Source organism: Lissotriton helveticus, chromosome 6 (genome assembly GCF_964261635.1).
Source record: "Lissotriton helveticus chromosome 6, aLisHel1.1, whole genome shotgun sequence".
In the NCBI taxonomy this organism is placed as follows: domain Eukaryota; kingdom Metazoa; phylum Chordata; class Amphibia; order Caudata; family Salamandridae; genus Lissotriton; species Lissotriton helveticus.
This window is the reverse complement of record NC_136067.1, coordinates 1391797662-1391814374: the sequence shown is the minus strand read 5'-3', so window position 1 is coordinate 1391814374 and position 16713 is coordinate 1391797662. Positions and strand designations below refer to the sequence as shown.

At 45.2% G+C, this 16713-nt stretch overlaps 1 protein-coding gene across 1 annotated transcript in view; it reads right to left on the bottom strand.

Moving 5' to 3' along the window:
* LOC144761759 (sodium-dependent glucose transporter 1-like) overlaps positions 1-9224 on the bottom strand; it is a 602058-nt gene extending 592834 nt beyond the window's left edge. The window contains exon 1 of the mRNA XM_078647010.1: positions 8953-9224. Within this exon, the coding sequence (XP_078503136.1) occupies positions 8953-9168 (216 nt within the window). The 5' untranslated portion in view covers positions 9169-9224. The remainder of the gene's footprint in view (positions 1-8952) is intronic.
* Positions 9225-16713: the final 7489 nt, after the last annotated feature.

The window sequence follows — 16713 nt, the reverse complement described above, 5'->3', positions numbered from 1 at the left end:
GAACTCAGCATGCGGTTTCACTACAATTTTCACTGGGTCCACCCCTTTGACCAATCCAATCTCTTCCCCAGTGAAATCCCATACTTCTGGTGCCACTGTCTCTCTCAAGTCCCAGGGGAGCTCATCTACTGTTAAAGTAGGGTACAGCTCCACGCATATTCTTGAGTTTGCAACTTTGAAATCGGCGTCATCATCATTGGTCAATACCTCCACTCCCTGAGGTGTACAATATATAGTACAATTCAATTTACACAACAGGTCTCTCCCTAGCAGACACACAGGACTTGAATCGCAAACCACAAACTGGTGCTCATCGCTGTACTTCCCTATTTTCACCTGTACCGGTTCTGTCAATTGGCTGGTTATTCTCCTGTTTGCGACCCCTACCACCTGTATGGTCTCTCCAGACATGGGCAGGTCTGGAACTGCAGCTGATCTGATCGTGGATCTAGTGGCTCCTGTGTCCACCAGAAATGTCGTAGGGCACCCTGCTACTTCTGCTTCAACATAGGGTCCCCTCTGGTCCACCTCCAAGGCTGCCCCGAGGGTGCAGTCTTCTCTTTCCACTCTCTGTCCGGTTAATGGGTCCACATAATAGCACTCTTCCCCTTCCACAAACAGGGGCATTTGTCTATAGGTCTTACCCATACTCCCTACTCGAGGAGGTTGCGGGAACTGGGCTCGGGGAGGAGCCCCCCCCCCTTTGAGCACCTTTCCTTGGTATGGCGTTACCCCTCTTGTAGGCGCGCTTTGGACCTCTTCTTCCTCTATCTCTTGCTCTCCTATTTCTACATTGTAGGGGCACTCGCGTTTCCAATGCCCCACCTCGTTGCACTGGTGGCACCTAGTCGTTTTCTTCAAGGCAGCTATATCTATTCTGGGTCTAAAGGTGGAACTCTCCTCATTGCCCTTGTTCTGACTGTACTGCTTCTTTCCTCCTGTACCTGTTCCTTGCTGCTGTTGCTGTTGTCCCCCCTTCCCTGCTGCCTGCATCTGTACCACCATCAACTTTTCTTTTAGTTTCTTAGCCTTAGAGTCTATCTCATCACAGCAGTACCTGGCATATCTCAGTATTTCATCTAGGGGTTTAGTTTGCCAACAAATCGAGTGTTGCTGAATCATTAAACTAATATCCGGTCTCAGTCCCAGGACGAACTTGGACACGAATTGCCCTATGTCTTTTGGATCCATTACATCCAAGCCGCTATACTGTTTAAACGCCTTCAGCAATCTCTCGTAATATTCGTGAACTGTCTCTTTGGGTTCCTGTCTTGTTCGGTCTATTCTGACCCAATCTATGTCTTGCATTGGCACTTTCTCTTTCAGCCAAGTCATCACCCTCTCGAATTTTGCCATCACAATCTCGGACGGCCCATTAGTCTTAGCATCTCTCTCTGGCTCCGTTGTGGGCCACTCAGCGCTAACCTTGCATGCTGTCCACAGATCTCCTGGTACTACAATGTCAAACAGCGTGTTCAGATCTATCCAAAGGACCTTTGAGATTTTTACAAATCTCTCCACTTGCTTGTACCACTCCACTGGGTTTTCACGTAATTTGGGGAAAGAGGTGGTAAAAGCAGCTAAATCTCCCCTACTCCAAGGGACATGGACATAGTTCCCATTTGCAACTTCACGCAAAGGGTAAGCTTCTATTCCCTGCTGTCCTGGTGTCATACCAAGCGTGCTTCTCCTGCCGGTCCCTTTCTTGGACCACCTCTCTTCCCACTTATCTAGTGCCCTCCATGTCCTTATTCCAGCGATCAGTTCCCTTATGTGCGTTTTCAGCCCAATCGTTCTCCTCTCATCTAGGTCTCGATCTGTATAATGTAGCCTGTGGTTACCCTGTAATGCTTTGGTTCTTGACAAGTCCACCATATATTTGCCTGCTAGTTCGACTAACTTCTCATGGACTGCTCTCGCTTTTCGAGTAATGTCCTTTGCCATATACAGTATTTCATCCTGTTCATACATTTCCATTCTTTCCAAAGGCAGGGTACCATCTACCATGTCATCCAGGTCTGACCTTAAACTGGTGACATCGAGTCTCTTGGCTTTTATCTCAGCTCGCAATATGTCTTTCGAAGGGGGCTCACTGGTCTCCCTACCATCCCAACTTCGAGCTCTACGTTTGGGCTCGGGAGAGTTAATGGGTGCCCTCCCTTGCTCCCATCTCTCCAGGTCCCATGCTCGGCCATCCGATCTTGGAAGGTGATGGAACACGGGCCTGTTACCCCCACTCTTTCTCTGCCCACACTCTTCTTCTTCTCTCCTCTCACCGCACACCTCTCTGTTATTTTCCCTCTGCTCTCTACTCTCTCTTTGCCTAGTATCGCTCAGTATCTGATACGATCCTTCCTGGTTCCCCATATTCCCTGGGCTGCGCTCATTTCCGTCATCACAGGGACTATGGTGCGACCTCTCACAACTCCCATTCGGTTCTCCGGTGCCGGGCACACAGTGTGGACACTTAAAGCTGTTTCTGTACTCTTGCGCTCTCCTCTCCTCTTCACTGAGTATTGGGCGCGCCACCCCTCCACTCCCGGGGCCCCCGTTTTCCAGGTCTGTTCTATCTCCCCTCCGGGCCCAATGGGTGACTCCCCTACTCTCTCTCTCTCTACAGTCCCACTCCGGGCTGCTCTCCCCAGCCCCGCAGTGAGTCCGAGCTCGGCTGTCCTGACTTTCCCTTTCAGCTTCCGCAGCATTGATGCTCTTTTGAGCCTTCACTGCCTCATCCCACTGCTTCATGTACTCATTTAGCTCTTGAAAGGATTTTCGTCCAGATCCCCTCAGATCCATTGGCCATCTAGGGCCCCCAGGATCTCCCCCTGGGTCTCCTGCTGTGTGCATCGGGGTGCTCCACTCTCTCGGTATCGGCATCTGACTTGGGGAATTGATCGTATCGTTCCTTCTTGCCTTCTCTGCTCTTTCTCTGTCCTTCCGTACCCGTTCTTCCCCTCTTGCTCTCTCTTGGTCATATATCGATATTATAGGACCTATGGTAACAGGTACCTGTAGTGCATCTGGTAATGGGTAGGATGTGGCGCTTTCCGTTTCCGGCGCTCTTTGTACCACAAACCTCCCGACTACCTGTTGCACCTGACTAGGCTGGGACAGCTCTTTCTTTGGCTCAGGATCCCACTCTGAACTGGGAAGCGGTCTATGCTCTCCTGCATTGCCCCCCTTGTCTCCTTCTGTATGCTCGACCTCTCCCCCTGCTCTATTATACGGGGGTGGCCTGTCTGTCAATAATCTGTTTATCAGGCTGTCCTCTGTTTCGCTCTCATCATCTTCTTCTAGGGGACTTTTATTTACGGGCGCCTCTAACACTGGGTACAGTTTATTTACTTCCAAGTTATGCACTCTCCATCTCTTAGCATCCGCATCCCACCTGGCATCCTGCACTGCCCTTACCGATCGTTTCACCCTTTCTTGTCGTCTGTTCATATTCTTTTCATGCGCTGCCCTAATCCATGCTTCAAGAGCTTCAAACTGGGTTGGTCTAGGCAAGGGTCTCATTGAGGTCATGACTGATTTTAATCGATGTAACACCTCTAATCTGAACGTCCCGTACTTCGGGAACGTCAGTTCCTCATTTCCTTCAGTAATCTTACTCCACTCTGATATCCAAAGGATCGTATGCAGCCCAACATTCACTGCCATATAACGAGCTGGCGTACCCTCCGGCGGGGCTTCTTCCCCCTCATACGATCCCCGCTTCTCTTTTTTAAACACCGCTTTCAGCCATTTAAAACACTTCATAATTATGCGCAAAATATCCAGCCTCGCTACTCTGTTTACTTCCTGATGACAATCCACCAATCCTGTCGCGGCTTTGCTAGCTTGGCCTATCGCAGCGCGGTCTTTCTCCGGTCGGCCAATCACGTCGCGACCCTGTCTGACGTCTTTGCTAGCTGGCCTATCACAGCGCGGTCTTTCTCCGGTCGGCCAATCACTGCGCGACACTTTCTGACGTCACTTTTCTCCGCTTCGCAGCAGCACCCCTCCTTTCTCAACTCGTCTCCCGGTTATGCATGCGTCCCATTCATACACCGAAAAATGACTACTTCCGACCAAGCGGTCACTTCTCTCGACTGTACGTCCACAGTCTATCTGTAATTGTCAACACAACTGACGAAATGTCTATCGTCTCTCTGATAGGTTGCTTACACACACAGTAACTTCCGACCAGCGTCCGTTACTCACGCACTCACTCTTACGGTCCCCCTATCTCGGTCCTTCGGGTGATCAATGGTACCTCATGACCCCCTTCACACTAGTTGACAATTACTCTGGGTGTCCGATACACCCGAACCACTTAAGCTCTCCTTGAACTTAAGATTTCCACCGGTTGCGCGCGCTCACAACCTGTTCCACAGTCACTCTACAGACATTCAACTCCGCCAGACATTACAACATAGATACAATACAAAACACCGCAATCTAACACGCATAACCCTTTATACTCACTCTCGACCGATACTGCTGCCTTTTCTGTCTCACGTCATCCGGATCTTCTTCAGCGGGCTGTTCTTCCGATCATCGATCTCTAGGGGCCTTGGGGTAAGCTAACCTGGCCTAGGTCACCGTCCTCAAGAAGGCAACCATCCTCTATAGCTACCAACTGAAAGGGCGAGATTTTGATCGATACCTTATATCTATTGATCCAAACCTCGTTCTGGTCGACTGAACCTTTGTTGCCTGTCTGTGAGGAAAGAAAGTGCACCTATTTCCAAATTAGTTCACCCAATAAAGGACTCTGCTCCCAAAGATCACAAACAACTTCTAGCTTTCAAAAGTTTATTGTAAAGATATGATAAGCTGCAAATACAGGCATCTCAGAATGAGATTCACGAGATACACAGGTCCAATTACATACATGTGCTCTCGGAAAGCCCTCAAACGAGCAACGGAAATCACTAACACAAGTTCTAAGAATAATAAAGCTATCAGCATAGACGCATATCTCTCCTTCATTTAGGTTGGAGGAAAACGCACAGGTTAGGCTGTCCCTACCCTGCTCTAGATGGTATCCCTACTTAACCAAGTCCCAACCTAACAAAGGTGTCAGCAGTGAATGACCCCCAAGGGAAGTCACCCACTCTAAGTCTCTTGGTGAAAACCTATAGTTCTCCAGTCATGACCCCTCTCTGCCTACCCATCCGCTCTCTAAAGGGTCCTCAGGTATCTGCTCTAACTCCACCCAGGGGTGCTGTCCCTAATACAAAACAGTCAACAACATTTGAGACGCCCCTTGCGAGACGCCCCTCACGTGGTGTAGCTTCTGGCTTTTTCCATGATGCTTTGTATTGGGCCTCATACGTTAGAGTTGACCTTGCTTCTCAGACTCTTCTCCGGCCCGCTGATACCCCTCAAACATTCCAGAACCCTCCTCCATGTCTGGGCCGTCTACTGAACAGACCTCTATTCATTCATTTATAATTGGATCCCCCCTTTTCCTGTGCAGACAGATATCTGCAGCCAAGAACCCAACTCTCATAGACTTCTAAAAAGGCTTGCAACATTTCTCAGCCCAGACATGTACGTATAAATCAACGTTAAAACATTTCAGGCCTACAATATTTCTCATCATGATTATAGCATTCAACTTCTTCTTTAATTAAAGCATGTTAATATTCTTATTCTATTATTTAGTAAACATCTCTATAAATCATGGCCCATTTAATGCGATGACCAAAACATTAATACAATCTGTGTCGTGAAAAGAAACACCTTCCCTTTTAGCTCCAGCTCTGGCCCTGAGGCCTACCACATTCTGCGTTTAACCGCATACCATCTTATGTTTTAACAGCTACACGACATGGATTCAGAAATAATCACATCTACTAAAATCATATAATGCCACACATTTCTGTATTAGTTCCACTTCTACTTAAATCTCTATATTAGCTACACATTTAGAATATAATTGCAGATACTATTAGCACTCATGGCATTTCTCCTCATGATTTGTGCTTACTACAGATAAGTGTGATGTACTCATACATTTAAGTCAGTTTGCGCTCTCTCAATCGAAACACTGACTAAACAACACACCTGCTCTCCGAAGCAGGGCTGGGTCTGCAGCTGCGTTTGATGCGGCTATAAGTTTGTTTTATAGTAGCCCTACAAGCACGAGGAGAAAGGCTGTTGTAATTAATGGTCCATTGCTGGGTAATAATATTTAATGACCCCCTCAAGCTAAAATGATGCCTAGACAGTGACGGCTCACTGCTTTCAAGCAGTGCGAGAAGAGGAAACATGACGTGATAATAACTGAAAGTTATCATGTTATGTTTCCTTTGCGGGCGGGCAGGTGGGCGGGACTGCTCTGCTCATGAAGCAGGGCAGGGGAAGAGTGGTTGCCCACTCAAGTGCGCAATGACTGTTTGGTCAGCCCTCTCGGGCCGCACAAGCCAGTCATGCGCACTTTCCCATTCTCCATGCAGGCTGCCTTACAGCCTGCTTGAGAACAAACCCAGTCTTCCATACCCTGGTTGAATGTCCAAACAGGACTCTCACAACCAATCACAACGCTGGATTGAAGCGCTGTGCTTCCGGACAAGAGCAGAAGCGGAGATGCGGGACCCAGCGGGAAGGTAAGTTATTATTATTTTTTTAATTATACGTGATCACCCGCCCCCTCCCACGTGTGACCCGCGAGCCACCCGCCCCACGCTAGCCAGGCCGGACGCCGCTGGTAGAACAGAGAACTCACAGCCAGACTCGGGCAGTGCAAAAAAATGAAACAATCTACTCAGGACACTAACTTGCAAGAACACACATGCACTCCTCTAGTGCTCTGTACTCTGGACCAGAGCAGAGACAAGCACGTTCCCATCTGACAAGCATGACTGAGTGTGCATTCATCTAGCTCTCGGGAACCCAGGCACGCACTAGCACCAATGCCGGACTGGCCGTACCTGGCCCGGGATGCTGGAAGGCAGACGGGCAACTAGATCCAAATTTCGGGGGGGGGGGGGGGCAGAAAATATTTTGGGGGGGGGGGCTAATTCTTCCAACCACGGACAAAGTGGCTGTGAGAAGGGGTGACCACACAACAAAAGCCTCATTTACAACTAAATGGTCTTTGAAAGACCTGTTAAGTACTCGGGTGCGGCTGCAATTACATGCTCGCCAGCCCGCGAAGCTGTGTCAGCCCGGGCTGACAGGCCGACGGGGGGGGGGCTGAAGCCCCGTGAGCCCAATGGGTGTTGCGCGCCTGCTGGAAGGGGGTGGGGGGGGGGGGTGGGACATCCATTACCATCGGGCCACTTTTGTAGCATTGCAGTTTTAAAAACACTGCAGAGACATAGGGGCATATAATCAAGGGATTTATCTCTGCTTTTTTGGCTTTAAAAGCCAAGAAAGCAGAGATAAAATTATCTCCCTATCAGCAACAGGGTGCTAACACGCAAATTCGCATGTACGCTTCCCCTTGCATCTCTAATGAGACGCAAAGGGGGAGTTCTAGAGAAAAATAATAGGAGAAATGTTGTTAAGCGACATTTCTCCTATTATCAAGGATTTCGCTAACCCTGTTAGTGATAAAAAAGCAGCGCTAACCGCGGTTAGCACTGCTTTTTTTACACCTGGTATTTTCCTGACTTAGCCATGATATCCTATGGAAGGTGAATATCATGGCTAAGTTTGTGAGCCCCTATCATCAAGCTAACGCCAAACTTCGAGAGATTATCGTTGGTTTTCCAGCGATAATCTCTCAATTGGCAGTTAGCGTGAGGATTTTTATCACTTCTGAGATAAACCTTGATAATAGCAAGTTATCCCTGCGATAATTTCCGGCGATGCTTACCGATAAAAAATTCGTTGCTAAGCCTCGTTAGCGATAAATATCGCTAATCGTTGGTAATATGCCCCAGAGTTCCTGGTAAAGCCAACAGTTTTAAGGAAACAATATCAGTGACAAAATAACTCTGGTCATTAATGAACCTGCCGGAGAGAGGCCGGAATTTTGGCTAGTAGCAGTTTTGACTATTCTAAGGTAGCGCAGAGGGTTAATATTCCTGCTGCAAAGAACCTGTACTATGCGGATGGCAGAATATTATTTTTGTGCATAGAGTTTGTGGGATACTGCTTTTGTCACAGAGATCCTTTATTTACCGTGCAGTTCATAAATTACAATCGTAATCTAGCCCAGTGAGCTAAAAACTGCCATTAAAGAGATGCATGCAAACTGCATGGTACAGGTTAGTCTGTTAAATATGCTAACTCCACTAAATATTTGTGAAAAGTCATCGCCTTATCCCAACTCTGATAGATATCGGCTGTGCGATGTTTTGTCTTAAATCTCTTAATGTTTCCGGGAAATACTTTGCATATTAATCATCATAGCACTAAAACAAATCTGCCCATCGAAAACCTCTGACCCATAGACTACAAATGTGTATGTATTCTGTGTGAAGCTGCAACGCTCTTCAAAGCCTCATCAGGGGAGCAAATGCCATAAAAAGTCAATTACAATACAATGCAACCCAATATAAACAGTGCATGGCTGTCGTAGTCTCTTCAAATAAAAAAAAGTATTTTCAACATGAAGAATTATGAGGAATCCTATGTTCATAACACTGCATCGAGTAGCAATCATTAAAAGTGAAAGTTTTTTAAAACATGAACTTGCTAGAAGTATTCAGTCAGCCCTTTACAAAAAGGCCACTAGTGAGCTACGAGGCAAAAGAACTGTCACGTGCACCCTTTATTCTTAGTCCAGTTTAACACATAAAAAATAGCTTTTAAATTGCACCATTGTACCTTCATTTCTTTAAAAATTTTCTCGGGGGGGGGGGGGGGGGGTGGGGGGAGAGGGGAACCCCTCCGACCCCCCTTAAGTCAGTTGAGCTCACCTCACTCTCTACTTCAAACTCACTCCCAACTTTTACGCCCTACCAGCTACCACTTCGAAAAGTCACCGGCCGCCACTGCCTACACGACTCTTACCAGTCCAATATAGACTGCACACGTGACTGCGGTAAGACACCATCGCTCAGCATTCCGCCGTCTCCGGGTTAGGCTGTCCAGTCCCCCCCTGTCATCCATTGCCTTGTCGAATTCAGTGTCCGCATCCAGTTCGTGCAGCAGCCTCTCTGCTTCACCATCCTCTCCGCGCGCCTCTTCTGTAGCTGAGAGGACCCGCTTCTCGCTTCCAGTCGGCATGACGCCCTCAGAGCAGGGCCGGACTGACTACCGGGCAGTTTGGAATGCTGCCGAGCTGGGGGCTGACCGGAAACCCTTCTGGCAGTAGCTCCACAGGTAGTTAAATATTGGCTGGCTGGACCGCACCAACTCCGCGCCACCCCCTCAGCGCTATCACTGCTCTGTGCGCGAGCCGCACCTGCAAGTGTTCTGACGATGCTCAGGAGCTGTCACTAGTTTCCTGTCAACTGCCCCAGGATTAGAAGGCACAGCTAAGCCCGCAGGGAAAAGACGACGTGTGACTTGAGATGCTCGTTGTTCCTAAGTAAACACAGAAGAAATACATTTAATGCCGCCCAGTTTTCCAGGACCCCGCACTTCCTCCGCAGGCTGTCAAGACGGCAGGTTGCAGTGGTACCGTTTGTTTGCCAGTAACTATGACAATGCAACTTGATAGAGTACCTATTTGTTGACATTCTTTTGTTTTGATGCTGTATTCTGTCTTTATAACTCTGTGTCATAGTGTTTTCTCAGGATTCTTAAAGTGTCAATGTATTCTTTCTGAAGATGTGCAACATCATGTTGATAGGGTTCAGTCAGCTTTAAATAACATTCCTTTATTGTTCTTAGTATTTCAAGGCCCAACTGTATTCCGGCATAAGTAAACACATCTATTTTAATTAATCATATCCTAGATCAATCTTTTTTTATTCCATATTCCACAAAGCCTGTAATCACTTTCTGGCTGCATACTCGCTGGTAGTTTCGGTTTTACGGAAATTCGGGGAATTGCAGCCAGAAAGTGATTACAGGCTACGTGGAATCTGGAATAAAAAAAGATTGATCGGGTACTCTGATGACGCCTTTTGGAACAATATTCCATTGACGAAACACGCCTGTTGGCTGTTTTGGCAGTGGTAACAGCTGTACTGTATGAAACTGGACCTGTGCTATAACAAGTCTTCGTTGTGAAATCTGAAGAATACGGAAATAAAAACTACAGATTGGATTTGGACTTTATTGAACACTTATCTTTGGATAATTATTGAAAACTATATAGAATTACTAATATTGTGTTAGTGCTCGGGGAATCCGATCAAAATCTATCACTAGATCTACGGCTTCAGCAAGCCCAACTAATCAACCCAAGAGTTGGAAGCTTAAAATAATGGCTGGGTGCAAACCTTGAAAGGAGATTCTGCAAATGCTGTAGTGGATGTGTTCTTGAGTTTGGCTCATAGTATTTGTTTTTTTGATACTCAAATTTTTATTGGATTTAAAACATACAAACAAACAAATCAGCAACACCACGGATGGCAAATGATCATTTACACCTTTAAAATCAATGCAACCCACAGTTCCACTCCCCAGGGAATGTATATTGGCAAGAAGATTTAGCAAATCACTCAGTTTCTTCCACGGCGCCCAGCCATTTACCCCACACCCTCTGATATTTTTTACGGCATCCTCGTGCCGTGTACAGGACTTTTTCTTGGGTCGCACACCGGTCCACTCACTTGCGCCACTTTCCCAGGTCTAAAGGCTCAGGACATTTCCATGCCGCCACTATGTCACGCTTAGCTACAATCATAGCTGTGTTAAAAAAGGTCTTTTCATTCCGGGACCCATCTAGCCCATCCATGATCCCTAATAGCGAGGGACGTGGGTCGTGGGGTACTGCCCAACCCAGGACCTCTGTAAGCTCCTCCTCAATGGCCCCCCAAAATCTCAACAGCAGAGGACAAGGCCAGACCACATGAAAAAAACCTGCTGGAGTCTGGCTGCACCTTGTGCAGGACGCGTCAGAGGGTAAGTCCACTCGATGGAGGCGCAGTGGAGTGAGGTAAGCGGCGTGTAGATAGTATAGTTGGATTAGCCTGAATTTGGCAGAGGCGGTGTCCGTCTTGGGTGCCATGAGTGTATCACGCCAGTCCACCTCGTCCAGGGGGCCCGCCCATTATACCCATTGATTCCTCAATTTGTCCAGTGAGGTGGGAGTGTTGTTAATTAGGGTGCGGTATATACGGGAGATGCCCCCCCTACCCAAATCACCCAACAGAGTCTGGGCTTCCGCGGGGCTGTATTCCGGGAGCTGGGTGTCGTCAGTGATGTGTGCCTGGGGGGCGTGTTGTAACTGTAAATATTTATAAAATTGGGAGGTGTGTAGGGAATAGCGGGTTTGCATGTCTTGGAAGTGTAGTGTAGTTCCTATTATCCCAATAGGCTCTGAGCATTGGAATAATACCTTCAATAGTAAAGGCCTAGACCAGACGTTAACTAGGTCTACTACTGACGATATTAGACTTAAAGTTTTGGGTTTGCCAGCTAGCTCAGAGTTCACTAGAAACTTTCTCGAATGTTCAGGAAGGAATTAACTTCCCTGATTAGACAAGAAGGGATTTAGTTTCTGACAACCGTAGAACATGACAACTTTGCTCTCCCCTAATCAAGAGTGTATCTCGAGAGTCGTGTGAACAAAAGGCAATTTATTTTACTCAGTCAGTACGTGCATTCTTAGTCTCATCAGAATGTAGAGAAAAGGAAGAGACGGGCGTGTTCAATAAAAAGGTGTTATTTATTGATCAGTCTCTTTTCTCATACAAGAGAAATGGATCGATATTATTGCAATACTTATAGTTAAGTAAAGTGCATAAATTAAAAGCAATAGTATGAAATAATACTGTAAAAACATTGATATGGTTTCTAAGCCATAAGATGTTTTAAAATGAATAAAATATATTACATACACATATACATTTGACTAAACGTACTCAACTGGTGTTTCTAAATACGCCTACCCCGTGTACCTGACCTAAGCCTAATACGTGGGCGGGAATAGAAAGTTACAGTTTAAGTTAAGTTTGTTTTTGCCAAGTGAATAACTAAAGAATTCTCTGCAAGGGGTTGTTCAGTTCTGTACCTGGAATTAAGGATGAATGAGGGATGGTATCTCTCTCTCTGGTCTCGATATTCCAGGCTGCCTGCGAGGGCTACCCGGAAGCGCCGGTGCTGGATCTCTCGGCAGGAGAAATCAGCGCGTCTCGTTCTCAGCGCGTCAGGAAGGCGGGGCTGTGCCAGCGGGGTCTGCTCTGCTCTGGGCTTCGGCAAGTATTGCTGCTCCGTCTCGTCACCACCGCGTGTGTTTGCATAGGGCAATATCGGTAATATTTATACCTTTAAGGTGCCGAGATTGACGTAAGGATGGACATAGATACGTCAATAAGGATGTCATACGACTTGCTCGTTAGCACATTCTTTTGCTGAAGTTCTTGGTGAAATCAAAACAATGGCCGCAGGGTTTTGCCCAGGTTGTCATAGGTTTGATTTGTTATGAGAACTCCGTATGCCTTATCAGGGGCTGGAGGAATATCGCTTGTCTAATTAGATCGCAAGCGTTATGACCTAATCAGATAACACGTTCCTGTGCCGTAGTGTGACTGCGTCAGATAACGGTATCTGCATCATGGGGGTTTTCTGCCTCATGGGCTGACTGCTAGTTAACTTGTTGGTTTGTTTAACCAGAATAGGGTCAGGAATAGGGGGATCGATTCAGAACCTATAGGAATACATCACACCCACTCCACGCTAACTATGGACATATTTACTAATCTATGCATAGTAAAAACATACTATAGAGTATAGTGTATACCGTACCACCCCAAAATACATAATACATAAATGCATTTTGAAATTTTTTCAAATATACGGAAGAAATTGCAATCATTTGTATTGTATGCACTCAAGCTGTAGAATAATGCCAAAGTAATCACGCATTTGTATACATTATTGCTATTAGGTATATGTGAATCTACACATGAAATGGCTCTTAATACAGAAAAAAAGTTCGAGACCATTCCATCACACAATAAAATATTTATGAACATACCAGCGGGCAGCTAATGTCTATAAGCTATCTAAAATTTAGAAACCTTAGTTCTCTCAGAATAGTTCTTACTTTAAGCAGAAGATAGTGTCCGGAAAAATATGCAAAAATATTTTGGGGCTGCTGAAAAATTGCTGTCCGTGAACTGGAGGTAAAATTGTTCATGTGACTTTATTTTTAAAGTTGAAGGCCGAATTCAGGGAACGCCGTGTGCGAGCTTGCTCAAAAGTCTCTATTTCTGCTCTGGTGAGAACATCATATCATTTAGGCTTTCGAAAAAGCTGTCAACAGCTTCCTGGGAAAGTTCCACTAACTCGGAAAAAGGTGTAACCATGCATTCGTGCGCATGATTGTCTCCATTGACATTCTGATTCGCATTGCTGACAGAAGGTCGTACCTGTTCGATGCTGCTTTCATCTTGAACTTCACTTCCCCTTAATCGTAGTGGTGAAGCTTCCACGAATGCCGTCATCAGGATTGGTAGCCGTTGAGGGCAGCACAAAGCGTGAACCTTGATCGGGCTCAACAATGTTTCTGCATCCATTGGCGCATCCGATTGTAGCGTCAGACAGGTGTCTAACACGCATTCTTCTCCGCATAGCAGACACCTTAATACAGGTAAAACACATCTTTGCCACATTGGTCGAAATGATAGAAACCAAGTCATGTTCAGGTCTCTAAGCCGGGAGAGTCCCAGGATTTTTGATATCCGGTCCCGGTATCCAATGGCTAGGATTGTTTCTTCCCTTGTCGCAAGAGTTTGGTCTGTGACATGGGTTGCCATAACGAAAAATAAGGACCAAGAATAGTATTCCTGCAATTAGTCCCAAGATCAGGGGAAGTCCGCCAAAAATCGAATGGACGAAATCTGGAAAAATACCCAGTATGGCTTTGAATGGTGTTAATGCCATCGAAAATACTGTCTTAAATACCTTTGAGACCCCATTGGTATCAGAAATATTTAAGATTTCATTCAGGATTTCTGTGAAATGTAAGGGGGAATTAGTCGATAACAATGAATGTATCTCTGCAGTCGTCCTTGCGACTTGTAGATCATACGTTTCTTTTGATGACGTGAGCCTTGTAGGCGTCTGAAGAAGCACTGTTTTCATTCTGCTTAAAGTATCTATTCGAATAGAAGTAATTTTCAAGTTGGGCCATGCCCTTGCCTCCCTGTCTGGAAAGGAGCTGGGGAACAATAAGCGTCCACAGCACTTGACCTTCGCAGTCGTAGTTACGAGATAAGGAGTCCCGGGCATAAGACTACAACATCTGCGATCTACAATTAGAATGTAACTCCCATTATTGAGTCTTTGAAAGAATGGTTCTATCTCTGTTGCAGGTGCGCCTTGCTGGTGACATGAAAGGTTGTATGAATTCCCTTCACAGGCTCCATGCAAACTAATTCCGTTACACAGAAGTGTGCCGCTTAGTGACATCGCACAATTATTGCCACTAAGAAACACTTTCTGTCCTTTATTACTGACACATGCATGTGAATAGGGCAGGTTCCATGTTGTTTTAATGTACCCCTTTCCCAATTTCTCGTACATGCCAGCCTGTATATATTTTTGGCAGTATTGAAACCTGAAGGTTGAGATTGGAATATTTATTATCCCATGTATTATCCATTCACTGACAGGTCGTTCTGACATTGTCACTGGTAATCTTTCGAGTTTTTCAATGCTCAAGATTGTATAATCAGCACCCTTTTGTGCCATACTGATTTGTCTATCAGTAAGGTTAAAGATTTGGAATAGTGACGTTGTGTTGATTAAACGCCAAGGCACATAGCCTGAACGTAGATTTTGTAACGTCCAGCCAAGCAGTATAATAGAACGCAATTGAGACTGACCGTGTTGTAATAACAGTAAGTCTTGCGATAATATGTCGATTGCTGAAGACACAATGCTGTCCAAAGAAAAAATTCTGGAGGACAGAGTCATTAACCCATTGTCCACTACAGAAAGTGATTTTTCCAAATTAATACGGTCAATTTCCCGTATTCTCTCTGCTGTTTCAATTTGAGTAACCTTCCAGGCCTCATTGTATGCTGCATATACAGAGGCTGCTATGAAACGTTTCTGACGCTGTTTGCGTGGTCCCAAAATGAAATCACGCAAGTCAGCACCATCAGTAAGTAAAGTTAGGTGTTGCTTAATTTCTGTCAGTGTGGAAGTTTGTAGCCACTGAAGGCATAATTTGCCCACACTGTAGGTGGTTATTATCCCTGGGTGATGTCTTTGGGGATATCTAGGGTCTGGCCTGGTCATTTTGAACCCCTGTGTTTTGTTCAGGAATCTGTCTTGACAGTTATTAGTATCTGTGGGCCAGATCAACCACTGTTTTCAATCTGGATGTGTTCTGTTTTGGTTTAATACATAATTTACGTCTATCTCTTCATCTATAGTGCTATTGCTGTACATTGTTGGTTTTGGAATAGACGGTTTATTTAAGTCTTTGATTTTGGCTAGGCCAAGACAGGTAGTTTGTTGAACAGTGCCGTTTAAAAATATCATTTGTTCTGGGATCATGCAGGCTCTAAACAAAGATTCTATACCCTGTACTTGCCATTCTTTTGTACCCCAAACACTTTTCAATTCCACATTTTTGTCCCAATAATCAAAACCAAAAGTATTCATTTGTTCAAAAAATGAGTCCGAATATATCAATTTTGTGTTTGTTATCATGGTCTTAGTTCCTGTCTTGTTTGACAATTTGAAATAAAATGCTTCAGCATTACTTATGTTAAAACCTGAAAAGTATGAATATTTGTCATAGAAGGTTCTTGAGCTTCCTTTTGGAGGGGTTGCACAATGTTCCCATTGATTATAATTTAAAACATTTCTAGGTTGTGCAGATCTATGTAGAAAATGGTTACCATAGTGGTTATAACAGTACATACTATCATAATTTGTAGAACCCTGCAAATAATCATGTTTGGTAAATTTAGCAGACATTACTAAGTCAGATATCATATTATTAATGCTTTCGAAGTCCCAATCATCAGCAAATGAGCTTGGTTTTGCAAAGTCACTCAATGAGATCTTAATTTGGTGTGGATATTTCAGGATTTCGACCGGACCATAAATTTCATAGTCAGTGTTGTCCCAGGCTACCCCACCCGGTATCGGATTGGCTGTGAAGTTGACTCAAGAAAGTTCTCTTTTCTCGACGTTTGACGATGTGTGTGGTTTGAGGATCAAGTTGATTTTCTGACTTGCTGTGTCCATTTTAGTATATTTTCCCTCAATGAAGCGTCCCAAAGTAAGTACCATGATGAGCCAAAGTATGAGGATAAATGCACCAAAACCCACCCAAAATTCGATCCATGGAGAAATCAGATATGTTTCTTTCAGTTGTTTCAAAAGTTCTTTAGCTTTATCTTTAAAGGTTTTTGATGATGTCTGTGTCTTTGATTCACTGAAGCCTTCAGAGGAATCATCGAAGTTTATGAAGTAGCCGGATGCAGTTCTGTCAATTGTTCCAATTGCTTCAGGATTACTGTTTCCTGCATTTTCACTTGGTACTTCATTGTAGATTGGTGTGTCTCTGCCAAAAGTTTTTATTTGGGTTTTCAGAGGTCTGAGTTCTATTGCATTGTTGCATAGTCCTTGTTGTTCTTCTGTAGGCGTTTCGAATGTGATGAGCCTCTTCGTTAGGACCTCTGTACTGGTAGCAAA